Source organism: Thermobia domestica, chromosome 11, assembly GCF_964235325.1.
Source record: "Thermobia domestica chromosome 11, izTheDome1.hap1.1, whole genome shotgun sequence".
Classification (NCBI taxonomy): Eukaryota; Metazoa; Arthropoda; class Insecta; order Zygentoma; family Lepismatidae; genus Thermobia; species Thermobia domestica.
This window is the reverse complement of record NC_137464.1, coordinates 79,759,915-79,780,637: the sequence shown is the minus strand read 5'-3', so window position 1 is coordinate 79,780,637 and position 20,723 is coordinate 79,759,915. Positions and strand designations below refer to the sequence as shown.

General features: G+C 37.1%; 1 protein-coding gene across 1 annotated transcript; it reads right to left on the bottom strand.

Annotated features, from left to right (window-relative positions):
• Nucleotides 1-3,364: 3,364 nt before the first annotated feature.
• SdhD (succinate dehydrogenase, subunit D) lies at nt 3,365-20,286 on the bottom strand. Its single transcript, XM_081730668.1, has 3 exons — nt 20,034-20,286; nt 9,767-10,070; nt 3,365-3,688 (listed from the first exon to the last, which is right to left on the bottom strand). The coding sequence occupies exons 1-3, from the start codon at nt 20,077-20,079 to the stop codon at nt 3,511-3,513; spliced, it is 528 nt and encodes a 175-aa protein (XP_081586794.1). The 5' UTR covers nt 20,080-20,286; the 3' UTR covers nt 3,365-3,510.
• Nucleotides 20,287-20,723: the final 437 nt, after the last annotated feature.

Here is a 20,723-nt window from a genome sequence, read left to right as displayed (position 1 = left end):
ATGGCAAAAACGCGAAGAAAGCACGTGCGTGACAAGGGTCGTAGCCGGGAAAAATGTAAATATTTGTATATGTTTCATGCCAATCTCAAAAAATTACACATGGTTCAGCATTTAGGCCTACTTTCGTATGTGTTCAGTTGAGCAGAAGTTTGCAAGTGGTGTTTATTTGTCTTTCGAGCTCCATGGTCATTGCCACTCAATATGGTAGAGGGGATTTGCTCCCCCCTTGCACCCAAGACACCCATCGTCAAACTGGACCTCGATATTAAGGCACTTAATGTATCAGCAAACTATCATTGAAATCCAATCCCAGTTACGGAAGTTAATGTGTTCACAAGGTTGACTTACATCTATCTATCCTATATAACGGGATCTTGTAACTCGGATTGGATTTCAATGACACTTTGCTGGTCGCTGTCGTGCGTGAGGTTCGCACATAAGGGTCGGGTTTACGTCCTTCTCCCGCACTACATTGCTGCAGCGGTGTGGTCAAAATGGAAGACTGTTGTCATATTACATGAACCCCACATTTAACTTATGCGTAATGGTAATATTAATGTATTTTCTTAAAGAAGGAATACACAATAACCTACATTCATATCCTAGATTTTCAATTAAATAAAATTCACCAACCAGTGAAAATCCATAACTACTGTAACACAACAAAAATGATACGTTAGTAGGTTATAGTAAAATAATAATCAAATATTTGGGAAATTACATAAGGTACCAACACCTTGTGCCGCCAATGTAGAAAAGTTTTCCCGCAAGCAATCGTGATTGTTCTGGATATGGAAGTTGGAGTTACATAAGGTGGACAAAACGCGATGATGAATGCTGCCTGTATCCAAGAATCCAACACGATTCCAAGCTATAGAGAAAAACATTCCTAATTTATATGGAACGGACAAGAACCAGATGCAGATGCACGTGAACAAAGCGTCCACGTATATCCTCCAGTTTTATCATGACATTAAACTGGAAACGGAAATCTGTGTTCTTTCCTTTTATGATATTCAGTCAAAAGCCCTAACATTATTCCAATGGATTTCTATGCATTTGGACTGTTAAAACTGCGTCTAAACATCGCCCTCAGTAGCCTGCAAAATCAGGGAGGAACGAGATGGAATTCCTATGCCTGTGCTCCAACATAAATGTGTGTTGCAATGTAAATTACGATATGCGATAGTCCGTAATGTAGACGATTCGCTAGAACACAACCGGTAGTGATGGCACTACTTTTGACAGCGAAAATACAGTTTTGAAATCAGCCGGATAGAACTTCATCAACCTTCTGTACTACAGGGTGTCCGTAAAGTCACGCAACCGGTACTTTGGAGTATCAGAACTTTTGAACCATTAGGCGAATGAAGTGAAGCTTCTACCGAGCTCTCTCTTTGTCGATATTGTTGATATGTAAAGCGTGGAGTGAGGGTTCGACGTTGATCCTCACGAATACCAGAAAGTTTTTTTTTTTTTTTTTTTTTTTGCATAAAACGTGAAAAATCAAAAATTAAAGGCAGCTGTGGTTTTTTTCTTGGGGAGGGGGAGGAAGTCAAATGGGAATGTTAATGAGTAGACTGGGTAGGAATGCATTGTTCTGAAACAAGAACGACACACTGACACCAAGTGTAGACATCGCACGGCCGTAATAATGACATGTAAAGAACACCTGTTTCCCCCTGTTATGGCGTAATATGACAACACTAATGGTATCAGATGGTGTAAACATGTGGCTGTCATCAACTATTCTACAGATAGACAGTTACAAACAAGAAATTTGCAAATCATTCAAGGAAGTCATGGCAAAAGGTGCAAATAGATTATTACGTTTCCTCCGAGATGTCTACTTGAGAATTAATTTCCGTTAGAGATCATACCTAGGTATATGTTTATGCCAGGGTCTTTTGAAGTTATCGTCTTCAAAATGTGAGAAGAGGAGAACTCTACAACTAAAATTTGAAATTAAGATAACTTAAAAGCAAACTAATTAAATCATCATTTCTTGTCTGTCCGCGTGTCCTTTGCTGAAAAAAGATCAATATAATAATTTATAACTTGTTTTGGAGAGAAACTCAAAAAATACACAATCATAGAAAAGTCAGTTTACAAGGAAAAAAGGAAAGCTTAAATTTTTTAGACAGTTTCTTACAGAATTCAAACATTTCTGACCATATCCATACTCATTAAACTGGACAAGATTATCAAGTAAAATACCAGAGTCAATATTTGTACCAATCAATATTGCCAGTTTCAGCCTGTTAAAGTTTACCAGTTGATATGAACGACTGAATGTAATTGTTTATAGGATGGTAAGTGAACGTCTGCGTAAAACAACGGGCAATTCTATCCAGTCTTAAAAGCAGATGTACCGAACTAGTAGCAAACTTTTAAGAGTTTTAATATAATATTGAAATATTATGTATCCTTAATCCAAGACTTCTGATTATATGCACTAAATATAATTTAAATGGCCATTGAAAATTCAAAGGAACCTGTCATTCTAGATCCCAGTAAATGATAAGTCTTATGAATGAGTTACCTAAACTAGAGTTTACTATGAGTTAGTCATTCATTTCTCTAGCTCTTAGGGAGACTTCTATATTCCGTGCGCAGAAAAAGTTTAGTTAAAATTCTCTCGTGGCTATACGGTTAGTGTACATGCTTTTGGCGCGGGAGACTTTGGTTCGATTCCCGATGGAACCTCGTTTGGTTCAGATCCCACGCTAAGCTGTAGATCCATGTTTCATCTAGCCTCGATGTTGACAGGGGCGTTAAACTCCACATCACATCAACAACAGCACACTTAGGGCACTAAAACTATTAATGATAACTGTCAGTTTACAATATATTACATTATGTTAGAACAACTTTGTCAGATTTGCAGCCATAGAATGCTTTGTAGTGCCTTTCAGATGCTAATTCGAAATCAACGTTTAAAACTTTCGCTGTTTCCGCTGCATTTTCAAGTTGGTTATCAGAGGCAACTTTAAAACATAGCATAAAAATGCCTCTCGACTTATACAGCACTAGAATATTTGAAGGAATGCTGCAAGACACGAAAGAGCTTTCTTCTAATTTAGTAGCTAAAATATATTCATAAATTCAAGTAATGTATATAGGTAGGGCTTGAAAAATCCACTCGCCAGTGGCGTGTACTTTTATACATTTGGCAAGTAAAGACACTGTGACTGCACAGTGGTCTGGCTTTTTTTTTTTTCTGGTTAGTACCTGCAAGGAAAATTTTTCAAACTCCTGTATATAGGCCATTTTAATATAACATCGTCAGAGGTATATTACATTGCATCCTCCTATATATACACACGCTTTCCTTTTGCATTAAGGATTTGAATAGAAATCAAACTTATTCAATAATATTTATTAAGACAACTCAATTTACAACATATTTCACAATGCAAATTTTGACTATTCGACTTTATATATATATCAACATTCTACTTACAGTTTCATTTTTCTTTTCAGATCGTTTTTAATACTTTAATTTTGTCTTTACAATTTCCACAACATTTTAACAGCTTGTACAATACCAACGTCTGAATAGGTGAAATAAAACAAGCCAGCAAGAGTCAATATGGAGAGAACATATACAGTACCTAGAGCGATTTTGGGAATTACAGGGCCAAATATTATTGGTCGCACGTAGTCTATTGCAACGGCCTCCCATCCCCTGCAAAACACACAATAATATGAAATACATTAATACCTAAGTATAATGTGTTATGATAAAGACGTTTTCCTTATGTACTGTTTCAGAAGCTCAAAGGCTCCCTTGTAAACACAAAACATCACCGAAATGATGCCAAAAACCAACCCTTCAACCGACATAACCTATCCGTCAATGTGTTCTTCTACGTTGTCTTATGTCCGAAACTTTCCGAAGCAAATGAAAAGTTTTAAAAATAAATATATAAATAAAAAGCTAACAATTTCCACAACTCTTTTCGATCTAACAAGGATATGAGCGTAATCCTCTTTTATCTTGTTAAAATTTCAAGTCTGTAAGATTAAAAATATCCTTTTCATTTCTTTAGTGTTAGAACATATTCCTTAATTTTCAGAAATAAAGAAAAAGAATGTCTACGACCTGCACACCCACACAAACGCGGCGGCAGAAATGCCTAAAAAAAAAAAAAAAAAAATGAAACATAAAAATCTGCCAGCTTCATCAAATGCCCTGTGATCGATTATAAATAACCCCCACACTGAGTTTGGTGACAATCTATGCCACCTATGGTGCAGTGGCTCTGGATACCAAATGTACACAAAGAAAGCGCACAGACTATACAACTTACTAGTAAGTAGCAGTAACAAAAAATCTTTCTAGTTAATAGTTCTAATAATAACATAAGCTTTTATTAATTCTATTCTTGGATTATTATAATCAAATAAGAAAATGGTCTTAGTAGATAATAGGTAGGTTCTTAACAAAATAAAAAAAAAAGTGTTGATCCACATAATTGTGAAGTATTTTTCAAATAAACCTAGTAACATTAAATTAAAAGCCCTTCTTACATTGCCAGATAGAATTTTTCAATGCCGAAGTTGTCTTTTTTTATTTTATACAATCCTACTTAAAGGTAGGGATTTAGAAACAGGAATACTGCAAGCTATTTGAAATGAACGTACATATGAAAACTTCCCTACTATGAAATAAAATAAGACAGTTTTAAAAATACGTTTTCTTTAAAAAAAATAAATAAATAACACAAAGCGTACTAAAATGTAAAAATAATACAAATTATAATAAAAAAGTAAAAAAATAAGTCTGTTGTCAAAAAAATTACTTCAATAAAAATCTATTTATGCATCACCAAAAAGAAAAGCATGGGGAGCGCTCTCATATACAGTCTATTTATAAAATGTATTTTGATCCAGCGTGAAGGTATCGATGCCGAAGGTATCGGCGAAAAAAAACTGCTAAATGAACCCAACCAAACTAATCAGTCAAACTAAAAATGCAACGTTACCAAGGTATCGAAGATAAGTTATTAATGTTGGATTGGTGCGACTGGAATGTCCAGCTTTTAAAGGTGAAAAAAATGAAAACTACAATATCAAGTTAGTTAGTAGTGTCAGGCTAAAGCGACACACTTTAAACCTCGTTCTCCTAACCATCATTTGAGAAGGCAATAACGCAAAGCAAGCCGCTGAAACATTAAGTATTTCCCCACGAACCGCTCAGTTTTGGATACAATGGTATCGAAAGACAGGGGAAACCGAAGGCAATAACGCAAAGCAAGCCGCTGAAACATTTCCCCACGAACCGCTCAGTTTTGGATACAATGGTATCGAAAGACAGGGGAAACCGCGGGCCTGTCTGGAAGTGGAATAAAGGGTGTCACCTCTCCTCAAGAAGATCAAAGGCTTTGTGAAAACTGCGGTAAAGAGACCATTCCTCACTTCCAGACAACTGAGGCAAGCAGAAAGTTTTCCTGCGTCTCTCCTACAGCAAGAAGACGGCTGAGAACTGCTAATCTCTTTGCCAGGAAGGCAGCAGTTAAACTGTCGGAACGCCACATTCAACGGCGTCTTGCACTTGCTCAAGAAAATGCGAGTCCCGACTGGAGAGATGTTATCTTCAGTGATGAATGTACATTTTGTTCTGTACATGATAGTCCCGTAATTGTGTACTACCCGAAAGGAACGAGACATGCCTCACGATACGTTTACCATCTGTGGTAAGGTATATCTGTGTTCGCTTGTGGATTCATGGCCTCTCAGGGAACTGGGTTTCTTCATCGTATAGAAAGGAGATTTAAAGCTGCGCAGTATTTACATATCCTCCAGGAAGTGATGATGTCATCTATTTGTATCCTTTATTCAGATGGAGTAATCTACTTCCAACATGATAGATCTCCTATCCACATATTTAACGGTGGTTTTCTGGTATATATATATAGTCTACATGTAAGTGTATGCATCGTAAACTACGAACTTCTTTTGGTAGGTAGTCTAATGGTTGGTTGAACGGTGCCTGAAGTGTGTCCCTTCAGCCTTACACTACTAACCTGGTCTGGAATTTATTATTATTATTATTTTCACCTTTGAAAGCTAAACATTTCGGTCGCACGTATCTTTGATACCTTAGTTACATTATATTTTTAGTTTGACTGATTAATATGGTTGGGTTCATTTAGCATTTCTTCATTTAGTTTGAACGTGATATCTACATCTTAACGCTGGATCAAAATACATTAGCTCTCACCGGGAATCGGATCCTCACTCACACACTGTAGACCTTGGCCGCAAAGAGGTACATGGGATTTTCAGTTCCGATTTCCTTAGATATATTGCAAACAGGTGTAACCTTTAAAAATACATTTACAAAAGAATATGCACCGAAAAGTTTGTAATTCATAACCCAAGAAATATAATGAAGTATTGTCAATGTGTTCTCACACTAGAAAAAAAGTGAACTTTGTGGTAGCGTTTTAATATCAGTATTTCACACAATTATCTGCTTTAGAATAGTATACATCTGGTTCATACTTATCCTAACCTTTCGAAGTGCTCGTGTTTCACGCACTTAACCTATGAAATATGTGTTTTTAAAAAAAAATTCCTTCTCCTTAGCCAAACTTGTGGTTGTGATCACTCCTTGCTTAGTATTCCCCCCCCCCCCAAAAAAAGTACTTTTAACATGTTGAAAATTTTAAAAAAGATTATCGACTGGTTTGAAAACGACAACCTTTTCTGTTTTATTGGTTGAATAACTTTTAATAGTACGACTGCAAAAGATGCTGTATACTGAGTTTCGTGTGATTCACTCTTCCTCCTTCTATGGTTATCTGAGTTCGAAGTTGCAATGAAGTAACGTTAGAAGCAAGCACACAAAAGCTGTTACCCACAATACTGTGCTTCTGAGTAGATACGTAGACTAAACGAAGAACTTCACAAGTTACTTTCCTATTATATTCTTTCAGTTCTTAATATGAATATCTTACAAATATCCTACTAAGAAATGAAATGAAAGGTAAGGTTAAAAAAAAAAAAAAAAAAAAAGAAAGAAAGAAAAAAGAAATGGGGTTCGATCTGATGGCAAAATGCTATACGAGTTCGCACTCTTTCACCTACGGGGATTCTACTGGACGAGCTTCCTGCTTTGTACCATACATTCTGATTTTCTAGCCCTAGCGCGTCGTTTCGTTTATATATATATATATATATAAATTATATAAATTATATATATATTTGCGTACGAAATGTTGATTACAGAAGCTAATATATGTTCGGCAGACATTCTAGACACTAGGCTGAAGCCAATAGATTAAAATTTTAGTCTCTTCCATCTCTTACCTATCTTCTTTAGTGGAAATTTCAAATTTCCCTTCGCTTCTACAAAAATCCCTCGAAAGCACGATTGCCAGGATCCACTCAATCAAGGTTAATTTTGTTTTTTTTTATAAGTTTATTATTTTTGAAATATTCTTTGGAACATTTTTCACACAAAATTGGTTTCTATCATCTCCACTTACTAACCACCCAACTTTAGCGAAAAGCAGGAGAAAAAAAAATGTAATAAATGCAAAAAAACGTAAACTACAGTATATGCACAAGATGTAATACGCATGAGTGTACATCAGAATCGAGAACAATGCTTATCCTTTTGCTTTTTAGAACTTGCCTGACACGTATGAATCATTAAACCAGTTCACACATTTGATTGCTTTTAAAAAGTTAAGAATTATAAGTTTAATACAAAAAAAAAAATTGCAGCATGCTTATACGATTGTAGTACAAGTTCAAGTGGCTGAATTGCCGGAATATCAGCATAGAAGTCAATATTGCCGGTATTACCTCGGAAATTGCTGAAGGATTGGTTCACAAGTCAATCATCAGGCAGTCTAGAATGACAAAAACTGCGATAAAGGACCCAGTCACGCAATAATAAATAGGCGAGTAAAAAATTCTACATTGCTTTATATTGTCCTTCATTTTATTATTTTATCTACTTACATTCGATGCTCTCTTTTGTAATTTTCTTCTTTTTCTGGAAACCTATTTCAGATATTAGTTCGATTTAGTTTTATCATTAAAGACGACAGATTAACAAGCAGACCATATCATCTTCGGATTATCCCTCTCTCTTTCTTCCCTTTTCTCCTTTCATCTATGCTGTCGAAATGCCTAGTACTCAATGAATTACTTAGATGATACTTAATCTCATGTTCTGCTGACACTTTTGTTATACTCCTATTTTTGTATGCTAGGATAACAAGTTACATGATGTCCCAACTCATTGAGGTAAAGCCAGATTTTCGAGCAGTGTAAATATATTCTTCTACAAGACGTATTTCTAGGAAAGGTTATGTAATTGATAGATTATATAGTAAGAATTTGTAGGAAATTATTTAAGGTGAGTTGCGACATACGTACATACCAGTAGAGAATGAGCACATACTATGGAAAAATGTTAAGAGGAACTATTATTGTTATAAACGTAACCAAGAAAGTTCTGTAGCTGTTTGTTCAGGTCTGCGTCCATTAGCCCTCTCAACGTGAGTTGAATGCGAATGGAGATAAGGCGACGGTCAGCTGTTGGTGTGGGCATATCCAACATACTACCCGGCTATGGCAGTTCAGTTATACCGTGAACTTGCGTAAGGACAGAGTGAATATGGGACCTCCACAGAGCGGCATAAGGGCGTGTATGCTGTACCAGTTCAAACTGGGGTCAAACGCCTCTGCAGCGGGGCGAAGATAAGCCAGGCCTTTGGTGAGGGTGTCGTAACTACACGGACAGTGCAACGGTGGTTTGACGAAACGCTCGAAGACGCACCACGTGCCGGAAGACCAACAGATGTACAAAATAAAGATCTTCAGGTAGCAATTAAGGTGAACAGTGGCCACACAAGTGAGGAACTAAGACTAGAATTCAGTGTGAGTGGAGAAACCACTCGGCAGCACTTCCATCAACTTGGGAAGCACTACAAGTTGGGTCGATGGGTCCCATATGATCTGACATCGGGCCAGAAGGCAACGCAAGCAGACACCTGTGTTTCTTTGCTGTCTCGTCTGAGAAAGGAGCCATTTCTGGACAGGGTGTTGACAGGTGATGAGAAGTGGGTTCTGTACGAAGCTCCACAGCGCCATCATCATTCGTTAGCATCCAATGAACCGGTTCCAAAACAGCCGAGATCAGCACTGCACCAGAAGGTCCTCCTGTGTGTTTGATGGACTGCTCGCGGCATCGTGCATCGAGAACTGCTACCATCTAGTCAGAGCATCAATGCAACTGTGTATTGTCAGCAGTTGAGCCGTGTTCAAGAAAATCTCATAGCTCTGGAGCCAGCACTTCTGAAACGCAAAGGGGTACTCCTGTTACAGGACAACGCTAAGCCTCATGTGGCTAGGATGACTCGGAACACCATTCTATGCCTTGGATGGAAAACATTATTGCATCCGCCATACTTCCCGGACATTGCACCGTCCGATTATTACCTGTTCCATTCCTTGGGCAATGATATTAGAGGACGCCAGTTCAAATCGCTAGTAGAGGTGCAAAATGCACTTCATACTTTCTTTGCTTCACGGCCCACCACGTTCTACAGCGATGGAATCCATGCTCTTCCAGACCGTTGGCAGAAAGTCGACGATGGTGATGGAGATTTTTTTTTTTTTTTTTTTTTTTACCTTCCAGGTACGTCTTAGGTGAAACACCGACGTTCGAAAGTGGTGGGTGAAAAAGTGACAGAACTTTCCTGTTTACCTTTATAGATCAGTGAACTTGAACCAACTAACTTACCAATGAGCATGGATTGTTAATATGATATCCAATAAATATTCTAGAGCTGGTGTCTGGATCAAAAAGGCAGCTGGGATCACAGCGTACATGGACGCAGCCACAATTTTTTCTAAGGCCCACATCTTGGAGTGATCATGACCAGCATGACTTGTAGATGCAACAGCCGACGAGCGTGGACTAACAGAGAAAGGCTTTGCGGTGAGTATCGACGCTGCCACTGGGAGAACTCGTTGGGAAGGAAAACTGGTACATATTGCTTCATGTCTGAAAATTTTGGTCTTCAACGTGAATTGTAGTGGACATACTGAAATAAAGAAAAGATTCAACTGATGAACTGAAAACTATTGACGGAGCAAGAAATAAATACTTTGAAAAATATTTTCAAAATTAATTAGCCCTTGATTATTAACATCTTCAGTGCAACAGTTGGTAAACTGATTAGGTTAAGTAGAAATTACGTTTTTTTTTTTAAAAAAAAAAAAAAAGTAGTTTGAATGAAGTAACGCAATAGAATAGATTTTGATATGTAAATGACATTTCTGTCTAAAAACATTTCATAGTGACTATATGACACACTCTTCCTAACGTATACGATTACTCGTTGTCTTAGTCAAGGATTGCCCAGCGTGATTTCCAGTTTGTACTGGTAGCGAGCGGCGTCGCCTGATATTTCCTCAGTTCGGGAAAGTTGTTTAGCGCACACAGGTGCATTACGGATTCCTCCAGATCAGCGTAAAAGGAACTTGATAGGAAGTCCTCAAACATCCTCCGTACACCCTCAATATTTCCCCATGTAACCCTCATAACTTCGGCCCCTTAAAAAAAAAAAGTCACTCCAAGTCAACGGTTCACTTGTGACAAGGAAGTGCAGAACACCGTGGAACAATGTATCCAACAGCAATCCAGGAATTTCTATAACGGAGTCATTCACTCCCTTCTTACATGCTGGGATCAGTGCATCAATATGAATGGCAATCATTTGTATATGTCACGTTTAAGGTTTGAAAATTAGAAAAAAGAACGAAAAAACGGGCCAATGTGCTTTTCTTCGGATTCTCTTAAGTTTCTTTGGATAAACCTGTTCAAAATGTGTCGAAGACAACATTGTTGTATAATTAGATAGTAGTATGGCAGACTAGCCCACGTATATATATATATATTTTACGAAAGTAGGTTATGTTTATGAAATTGATAACTGTGCGAATTTTCATCTGCCTTACTTACCAGCACAGGTGATATACTTTGCCAAATGTAAATTCACACAATTTCGTTAACTCAATTTCATAAAAATCCTTGGTCTAGTCCGCCTTGCTACTATCCAATTTATAACAATTTTCTATTCAGTAGTAGATAAAGATTACTCCAAGATTTTCCGTTTTCTTTAATTCCAGTGGCTGTTGTTTTTTGAACTGCAGTGTCCCTTTTGAATACCGACGCTATTCAAAAGTGAAACTACAGTTTAACGTGGAATCCAACCACAATGCGTTCAAATATCAATGAACTTACAACAGGGATCGAACTCATGATCACGTGCACCAAAGGTGTGCGCTAACCACATATAGATTTTATATATATATATATATATATATATATATATATATATATATATATATATATATATATATATATACCAAGTGTTTCAGATGAAACGTCTAGTGCTTACAAATCACAAACAGAGGAGATAAAATGATGAAACATAAATAGGAAAATGTCAGAGGGTGCATCGAATGAAGTACTCTGCTTGTTCCACAAAGCTCCTTATCATGGGATTCCAGAGGGGAAAGATCACCTTAAAATTTTAAATAGCAAGATATATAATACTTCATATCATTGAAGAGATCATGGGAAATCAATGAACTTTTGTACGGAAAAGTGTTTGTATGGGGCATCGTTTATGAAAGGTAGTTGTGGGTTCCTGCGTGGCTAAATCAAGAACTCCGAATTCAGTGGTGGCCATTTCATAAACGGTGACCGACACAAAAAACCTTAGTTTTTCATAGTCTTTTCAATAGTGTATAAAATTACAAACTGTGTCATTTAAAATTTTTTTGAGACCACGGGACCCCATGATAAGGACCCCTGTGGAATAAACATACCATTTCATTTGATTTGCTTTCTCACATTTTTCTTATTTTTTGTTTCATCTTCCTTATTTTATAATCATTAGACTTCATATACATACATACATATATTATATATATATTTGCAACAACTCACAGTGATGATTTCAGGGGGTGGTCCGGGCTTGAATTTCCACCCGTTTTCCCCAGAGCTATGTATCCGATCGTGCTCAGGATCTATTATCAGCTTTCTTTAACTTCTTTTTACCTCCATATATTGAAATAATCCGCCCCTGAGGCAAATCTTCTGAAATCATCACTGCTCACAATTAAATGATGGTTATCTTGTAAGCAGTGTCCCAAACTAAAAGCTGAATAATATAAAAAGTGTTTGTTTTTCCATGATGTAAGAAATTACATTCCTCACTACTTACAATTTTCCGGCATCCTAAATTTTCCAGAGCCCCATAATATATGCAGGTAGTAAGAAACTATTCATCACAGTCATCTTTCATATGCACTCAGGTATTTTATTCCTAGTAAAGCACTTGTAATGATTTTACGTTAATAATCCTATACTTGTAAACCTCAAATACAGGTGTGTTACATTATATTTATTTCCAGAAGTAACTGTTGAAAAGCTAGTTCTTTCACGATTTGCGTATAAATAGAAATTCCGGACATATGGTATAAAAATTATAGTGCAAATAACAAAGCCTTTGTGCCGTAGAGTAGGTTTAGCATGTTAAGACTTACGTTAACTTAGGGTAAAGTGGTTGCGTTGGGTTAGTATAGTTCCGGTTAAATTTTATGTAACTGGATCCACTCTGCGGCATTTAACCCAAATAACAAACCAACCGGTGCTAGGTAGCTACTAAATAGCACGAATCCTATGTAACCAAGTCAGGATAAGTGCAAAGGCAACAGGAATGTCAGTGACGGTGAGTACGCGCATAAAGAAAGGTAGCAGAAGTCAGGGTTTGCCCAAGTGGGCCTAGCCCAAAAAAACCCACCGGGTTTTTTCGGGTTGGATCCACCTGAATTTTTGAGCTTTTCGTTAGTATAGTTTCGCTTATTGGTACAACTAAGGTGATCACATCGGAAGTGATTTTTATCAGATTTTGGACTTTTCTTGGTCGAATTAGGTGCTTTCACGTTAAGGTATACAACATTCAACGTAACACCTTTATAAAGTCCTGAATGCACTGAATGGATATATATATATATATACATATATAAACCGTACATTAGATTGAGATAATTATAGAACAAATTAAACGTATGGATTGTGTTTATAGCCTATTTGAAGTAAAATATGCAATTTTATATTTTAGAAAATACTTTCCGTAAATAGTGTGCTTGCCCACTCGGCGATGCCGAAGGACGTTATCCCTCATACGTCTGATGGTTTAGGGCCGTACGTGCTGGTACTACTAGTAAATATGTAGTGTATTAATAAAACTATCAGTAATACTTTTTTTATTACCTTTGATGGTAACACAAGTATTCTTCAGTAAAGTTTGCTTTTTCAACAACAGTTCAGTTCAGTTCAGTTACTTGTTGCTACTTTTCAAATAAGCATTCTGTAGAATCAACAGCAGCAATAGCTTAAAAATTCTTGTTAAATTTAAGAAGTTTAATGCTCGGAGTTTCGAAGAGTACGTAACGCTTACTATTTCAAGTACTGAATTCAAACTTCCGTACTAGTGGAAGTTTCGATGTACAGGTACGGTAGAGAAAGCTTGCATTTTCGGAAATAATAATAATAATAATAAAACCGTCGCGAAAGAAGTGCTCGGGAAATCCCGCAATTGAACTCTCAAAGCATCGGAACCGAATACTTCTTCAATAAAACGATTTGAAAAAATAAAATGAAATCTTCCAGTTTTACGACCCACGTTATGCCGGTTAGGCTAAAGGAGACGGTGATTATGAGAAATGAATGAAATGAAGAATGTGAAAGGAAACGGGAGAATCGCGAAAACACCCACGAGCACGGTGTTTGTCCACCACTAAGTCCACACGGCGTGAGCTGGGATCGAACCAGGGATCCCAAGTACTGGAGGTGAACGCTCTACCACTGAGCCACCGCACCCCTAATAAAACTATTTTACGCTGTAAGATATGTAGTTTCATTTAAGACGTATTGAAACATTTACTTTATGAAATATGAATTATACAGGGTGTTTCAAAACAACACCGACAACGTTTGGGAGATGATTCCTGACACCAAGATAAGACAAAAATTATAGACCAACCTGGGTGCACAAATGCTTCCTTTCGGAGTTATAGGCTGCCAAAAAGACGAACTTCAAAGGTCTATAGCTCCAAAAATATGGGACCCACTATAGTCGTGTCAAGATTTCACTAAGATGTGTACTATCCAAAAATACATGTTTCAGAATCCTGCGGTACTCACGCAACAATTTTTATAGAGGGAGTTTTGCTACGGGTATACAATTTGTAGTATTCACCAACTACCTCTATAAAAATTGCTACGGGTACGCAGGCGGCGGTGCGTAAGTACCGTAGGATTCAGAAACATGTATTTTTTGATAGCGCATATATTAGTTTCTAAGTCTTGACCTGACTTTGGTAGGTTCCAACGTTATGGAGCTATGGACCTTTAAAATTCATTTTTTCATGTTTTCAGCAGCTTATAACTTCGAAAGGAAGCGTTTGTGCACCTAGGTTGATCTATACTTTTCGTCTTACCTTGGTGTCAAGAATCACTTCCCAAACGTTGTTGTTGGTGTTGTTTTGAAACACCCTGTATATTTGTTAATTGTTTTAAATTGATTTTCTGGGAGAACGGTCTTGCAATAAGTGCTCGGGAAATTTCCGTAATTGAACGCACAAAGTATCAGAAGTGAACTTCAACAATAAAACAATTTATTTTACGCTAGGAAATATTTAGTTTTATTTGAACAGTTATTTTATACATTTATTTTATTTTATAAAGCATGAGTTATAGATTCGTTTTAAATTAATACATTTGGTGTTCATATTTGACGAATGTTACTGAGGCTCCTGGGATGATTCGATCTACATTTGTTCGTTTGTCTGCCTGTACCACACATACTATAGTTTATCACTTTCGGTCTTTTAAGTTTAAATTTTCAGGGTACAAGCACGAGACACACTAAATTTCCTGTACAGATTTTGGCGGCATCCCAACGTAAAACTTCAAAATGGCGGCTTTTATTTATTTATTTATTTATTTATTAAAATAGCGGGTATCTACACCGCAGTTTTCGGTTTTTTAAGTTGAAATTTTCAGAGTAGAAGCACAAGACATTCTAAATTAGATATACATATTTTGGCGCCGATCAAACGTAAAATTTCAAAATGACGGTCATTTTTCAAAACAGCAATGAACAGAAAATTGTTGCAAGTTGTGACAATGACAATCTTGAAATATCAATCACATTTTAACACTTTTACCCCAAAGGCATTGAAATATTTACAAAAAAAAAAAAAAAAAGCCCAGGTGGATTGGGCTTTTAAAAAAAACACGGGTTTTTTCAAACCCTGGTAGAAGTATGTTGGCTTCCGCAAGTTATACGAGTTCCTATATCACTTGTAATAGTTTGACACTAGTAATGCTACAGGTGTAAACATTAAATATAACTTTTGTAAACTGTCTACAGATACCCTGCCGGCGGAAAACATTATCTAATACAGTCAACTTTCATATCTACTTATTCATTTCAGTCGTCGTAACCCATTTGTAATGATTTTACACTAATAACCCTAGACTTCTAAGTATAAAATACAGTTATATTACTTACTATTTAACTCGGCCGCCTACAGAAATTTGCTCCTTACAAATATGTCTTTGCACACAAAGTATTTGCTTTTTCCTGTAAATTTTGCAAAATATAGTGTGTCTAAGCTTGACCATGATCCCTTGTTGTCTCTGTTTTTGTGCGAAACTGAAGAAATGTCCCGTTTTCTATTAGCTCTACTAAAACGATGTAGGCGTGTGGTGTATTTATATCCAGTGTCACATAGTGTATTGTAACTATCATATGACTAATTAAGTAAATACTAATTAATTGAATCGATCAGGAAAAATAACCTTTATTTTTCTTCTGTAGCAAATGTGTGTTATTTTTACGTTTTCTTGCATCCTAATTGAATGCCTAATGTATTTTTGTTTACCTCCTTACGCAACACCAAGCTTATGAAGAACAGGACTTACAGTTAAGGTGAACTCTGAATCACGACTAGGAACTGAATCTGGTGCAGCTGAGGGTTAAAGGTCAACCCTGACAGAATAAGACCCTTCCGCACCACACTATCTTGCCTTAAAGAGAGAGAGGCTACCGTCCTCGGCCTCTGGGGACATGTTTTAATTGTTTCCATTTACTTACTGTATAACAGAGGGTTGACTGGTTTAAACCAGCTGTTTTTTTTTTTTTTTTCAAAAAAAAGGTTTACAACAAAAAACAAAAAATGTTCGTAAAAGTGTAACTGTTCGTAAAACCTTGTTGAGCACCCATTTGTGGGTTATCACGTTTCACTCCCGTACAATATTCGTATTATATTCAGACCTAAATTCCCCATTTTTACTCAAAGAGATTATAATACAAAAGTAACTTTTGTTTTTATTATAAATTTACGAATGTTTATTTTGTGATTTTTTTATAGTTCGTTATTATTGTTATGCAATAGCAATAAAAAATTATAAATATTGTTTCTTTCTAATAATGTTTACTATTGATAAAATATATCGAAATTCCGAACTTTTGTGTGTATGGTGGGGGCGGGGCTCATACAAACCCCACGAGAGGCATTTATTGAAATCAGAAGTATCTATTTATGTATAAATGGATCAGAGCAAAATGGACTCAAATAATTCGTATCTATGTTCACTTCTCTTAATGATATGCAAATTAAGTCGTAGTATTTCTTTAACTTGGACTAACATAAGTCATGGTGAACTAACTTGGACTAAATTACTTTTTGTCTAGTATTTTGTAAATGACCATGTGTAATTCTGTACAATGGCTTCACTTCTGCAACTCTTTATCTTTTTGTCCTTCTGAAATGATTCGTGACAATTATATTAACAAGTATATAAAGATCAGTACAACGTATTTTTATCAGGAGTCCTTCGTGAGTGAGTCGGCAGACGTATTACATTTGTGACCAATTAGTCCCGGTTTCGAGTCCAAATGTAGGACAATTTCTCTCGAATGCAAGCCGAGAAGCAGTTTGGATTCCGCTTTAAGCTTACTTGACCCCTTTCAGCATAACCCGGTCGTTGCATAATAACACCAAGGCGAAACAAACTTATTTCTGTCCATATGTGATATAAATACATAGAGCAAATTATTTAAACCAAAAAAACCTGATTTAACCCCCCACCCCCCAAAAAAAATCAATAAAAACCATAGTTTTTGCTAACCCTGCTGTGTAAGAAGGACTGAGCCTCTTAGCTACTTGAATAGCGTACACGTCTTCGACGCAAGAGGTCTTTACCATTCAATTGTCAGTAGATCATGTGGTTTTTCTGTTCTGCGTTAAGTTGTAGGTCCACATCTTGTATAATCTCGTTGCTAGAAAGGAACGTTTAAAAATGATGATGACAAATGAATGAAATGTTGGGATGAAGAAAGTGGGAGGAAAAGGGAGAACCCCGAGAAAACCCAGGCACAGGATGTTTGTCCAGCACAAAGTTCACTTGGCGCGAGCTGGATTCGAACACAGGGCCCCAGGCACCAGAGGTGAATGCTCTACCACTGAGCCACAAAGCGGCCTGTAGTGATAAGGGAACGGATGTGGTCGTATCTGTTAACAGAACGACACACATTTAAGCTCGAGACCTGAATTTGAATCTTGGTGCAGTCTTGCATTTTTCTCTCTTAGAGTAACTTCAGCTTCGTTCTTTGTGTGTTTGATTCGAGTTTAGCGCCCCTTTCAGAATTGAAGCACTAGGAGATGTGGACCTACAGCTTAACGTGAAACCCAAACCACATGAGTTCCTGCTGGAAAACTTACCCCCGTCTGCCGCGCCAAAAAAGCACATGCCATCCGCACAGCAACGAGGGAGCTCCGTTTTACGTTTGCATGTCCCTACAACAAAAGTGCAAGGTTTTATGCACGCACTAATATAAGACAGCCATTACGAATTGAAGTCAAGGTAGTTGTGTTAATTCACAATGCACAAGGACAGAAGTGTCGGAGAACTGTTCCTATACAGATGTGAAATAAGCACCTTTTTCTTACATGAACCATACATTTTTGAAATGTACAAAGGAATTATGCACAGTTTTTTCACTATCTTCGTTTACACGCATACCTAATGCTGTAATTCGAAGTAAAACACATAAAACGAACAATTCGTTCTGCTTATTTTCCTGATAGTGATATGTATGTTCACCCAACACCCTGCATGTAACGTTAACATACATACTTATCCTCCGTTTGCATACTTTAGATTTTTTTGCTTCGTTCCCATTTAGATACATGCCACCGCGGTGTATTTCTCTACAATGTACAGAAGCTATATTTTGTTTAAAAGTGGAGCGTTACTAGTGTGAAACCATGACAAGTTCCATTGAAACTTGTATTATTGCCCAAATCAACTTGTATTCACGAACTTCGTTGACGCATATACCCACCGTCGCGGACGCGCCTGTGCACTTCGTACCATGTAGAGCTAACAGCCTTGTGCCCTTACTTGATTAGAAACCATTCGTGCTTTTTAGTGCTATCTAGTATAGGTTGGTTTATTTTTTCGGATTAACTGGTGTATCGCCGGACAAATTTTAGAAAATTTACGAAATGAATTGGAAAATTTATTATGATTTGTGAAGAAGAGTGAGTGAAAGTCAGATGCGAGGAGAAGCTGAAGTTAAGAAAATACTTGTTAGTTTTTTTTTTTTTTTTTTTTTTTTTATCATTAAGCGGCACTATATATGGAGGAGCAATCGGGCGAGCGGTGGCTCAGTGGTAGAGCGTTCACCTTTGGTGCATGAGGTCCCGGTTCAAACCTTGCTGCCACCAAATAAACTTTGTGGTGGATAAACACCGTATGCGTGAGTTTTCTCGGGGTTGTCCCGTTTCCTCCCACTTTCTTAATTCCACCATTTCACTCATTTCTTATAATCACCATCTCCTTTAGCCTAACTGGCATAAACGTGGGGCGTGAAACAAAAACTTTCATTTCATATTTTTCTTTACTACTACTACTTCTTTGGCAAGTCTATAATTTCCCAATTTTATGTCGAGAACAGAACCTAACCAACCCTTGCGGGGCTTCTAACCCGTTCCTACTACTACTACTTGTACTATGGATCTGTATAGTAAAACTACACGTTGTTTGCTATGGCATTAGTGCTTTTAGTGACCACTTAGCACAGGTTGGCTGGTGTTTCGCAGAGGACCTGTTAAAGTGAATCTGCACCAGAGAATGCAAGAGCAAACCTCAAAAATGATTGCTAAAGGTACAGAAAGTGGAACCAGAGAGAAAGAAACATGTTTTTATGAATTTCTCTGTGGGTGTGTATAGTAAAACTGAAGAGGGTAATGTTAAACCGTCCCAGCATGAAATCTATTGGATGAAGGAAGTTCGTGAAAGAATTATAATTTTTCAACAATTATTTCAAGTGGTGTGCCAAAACTAAGGGGAGCAGACCAGGAACAAACGGAATCTTAACTGATCTAGTCTACGTCTACGGAGCCGCGGTGGCTCAGTGGTAGAGCATTCACCTCTGGTGCTAGGGGTCCCGGGTTCGATCCCAGCCCCGCCAAGTGAACTTTGTGGTGGACAAACACAGTGTGCGGGGGTTTCCTGTTTCCTCCCACTTTCTCCATTCCACCATTTCATTCATTTCTCATCGTCGTTTCCTTTAGCCTAGCCGGCATATACGTGGGACGTAAAACTCAATAACTTCATTTCATAACGTCCATGGTTTTTAATTAGTAGGCAAAAAGTTAGAATTTAACACTATATACAGCTGGCCCTTTCTGTAACGCACGTCTTTTAAAAATATGTGGTAACTATAGTAACACTTTTAATTCGTGTTGGTTATTTAAACTATACTGGACTACATATTATCCGTAAATTAATAATAAAATTCCCCATTTTCTCATGCAAAGGATCTCTCATACTGAAGAATGACCACTTCCCCTGAATATGTTATGTAATACAATATAACTTTCTTCTTCGTAACTTTACTAATGTGATTTAAACTTACCTTTTACAGTTCTCGTTCCTACACACAAAGCACGAACAAGGGCCATTGCGGCACTTTTTTCTTAGATTTTACAGTACAACTTTAATTATCAAGGCCTGATGCATAAAATCGTTGAACACTTTTTATATTTCCTCTTTTGTTTCTACAGGTACTAAAATTAATACTGATTTGCTTTTGTCGCTCTTGTCGCTATTCAATAAATAGCAACCGTGTTCGTTGGCCTGCCAACCTACTGAAACAAACAAAACAAAAGCTAGGACCGAAGCTATTATGGGCAGTGTTGCCAACGAGTTTGCACAAAATCCCGCTAAATTGAAAACCAAAACCGCCAGAACTCCACCAAAAAATATCGCGATGTACAAATATAGCTAAAAATCCCGCTAACCTGAAAAAGCTGCATATTTTAATTAATTCCAATCTATGCACTAAAAATATTAAAGCACAGAAGTACTTAATTCATTAATGGAGCTAATTTATCCTCCGATTCGTCGTCTTCAACTTCTACATTGGAGTACGTTGCTCTTGTCATAGTATGAATGTTTTGTAATATGGAAATAGGTAAATCGAAATCATGGCAGCACTTCCCGAGTCGTCTCAACCCTGCACGAGTAGTAAGAATAGCGTCAACCATTTCTCTTCCCATTTGCACAGAATGACAAACACAACGAACTGACACGAGATGATTTCTTT

Coding starts and splice junctions, on each gene's coding strand:
- SdhD (XM_081730668.1), bottom strand. CDS start 20,079: ATGGCCCTTGTTCGTGCTTTGTGTGTAGGAACGAGAACTGTAAAAG. Junction 10,071..20,033: donor AGGAACGAGAACTGTAAAAG/GTAAGTTTAAAT, acceptor TCTTTATTTCAG/TATGTCCACTACAATTCACG. Junction 3,689..9,766: donor TTAACAATCCATGCTCATTG/GTAAGTTAGTTG, acceptor TGTGTTTTGCAG/GGGATGGGAGGCCGTTGCAA.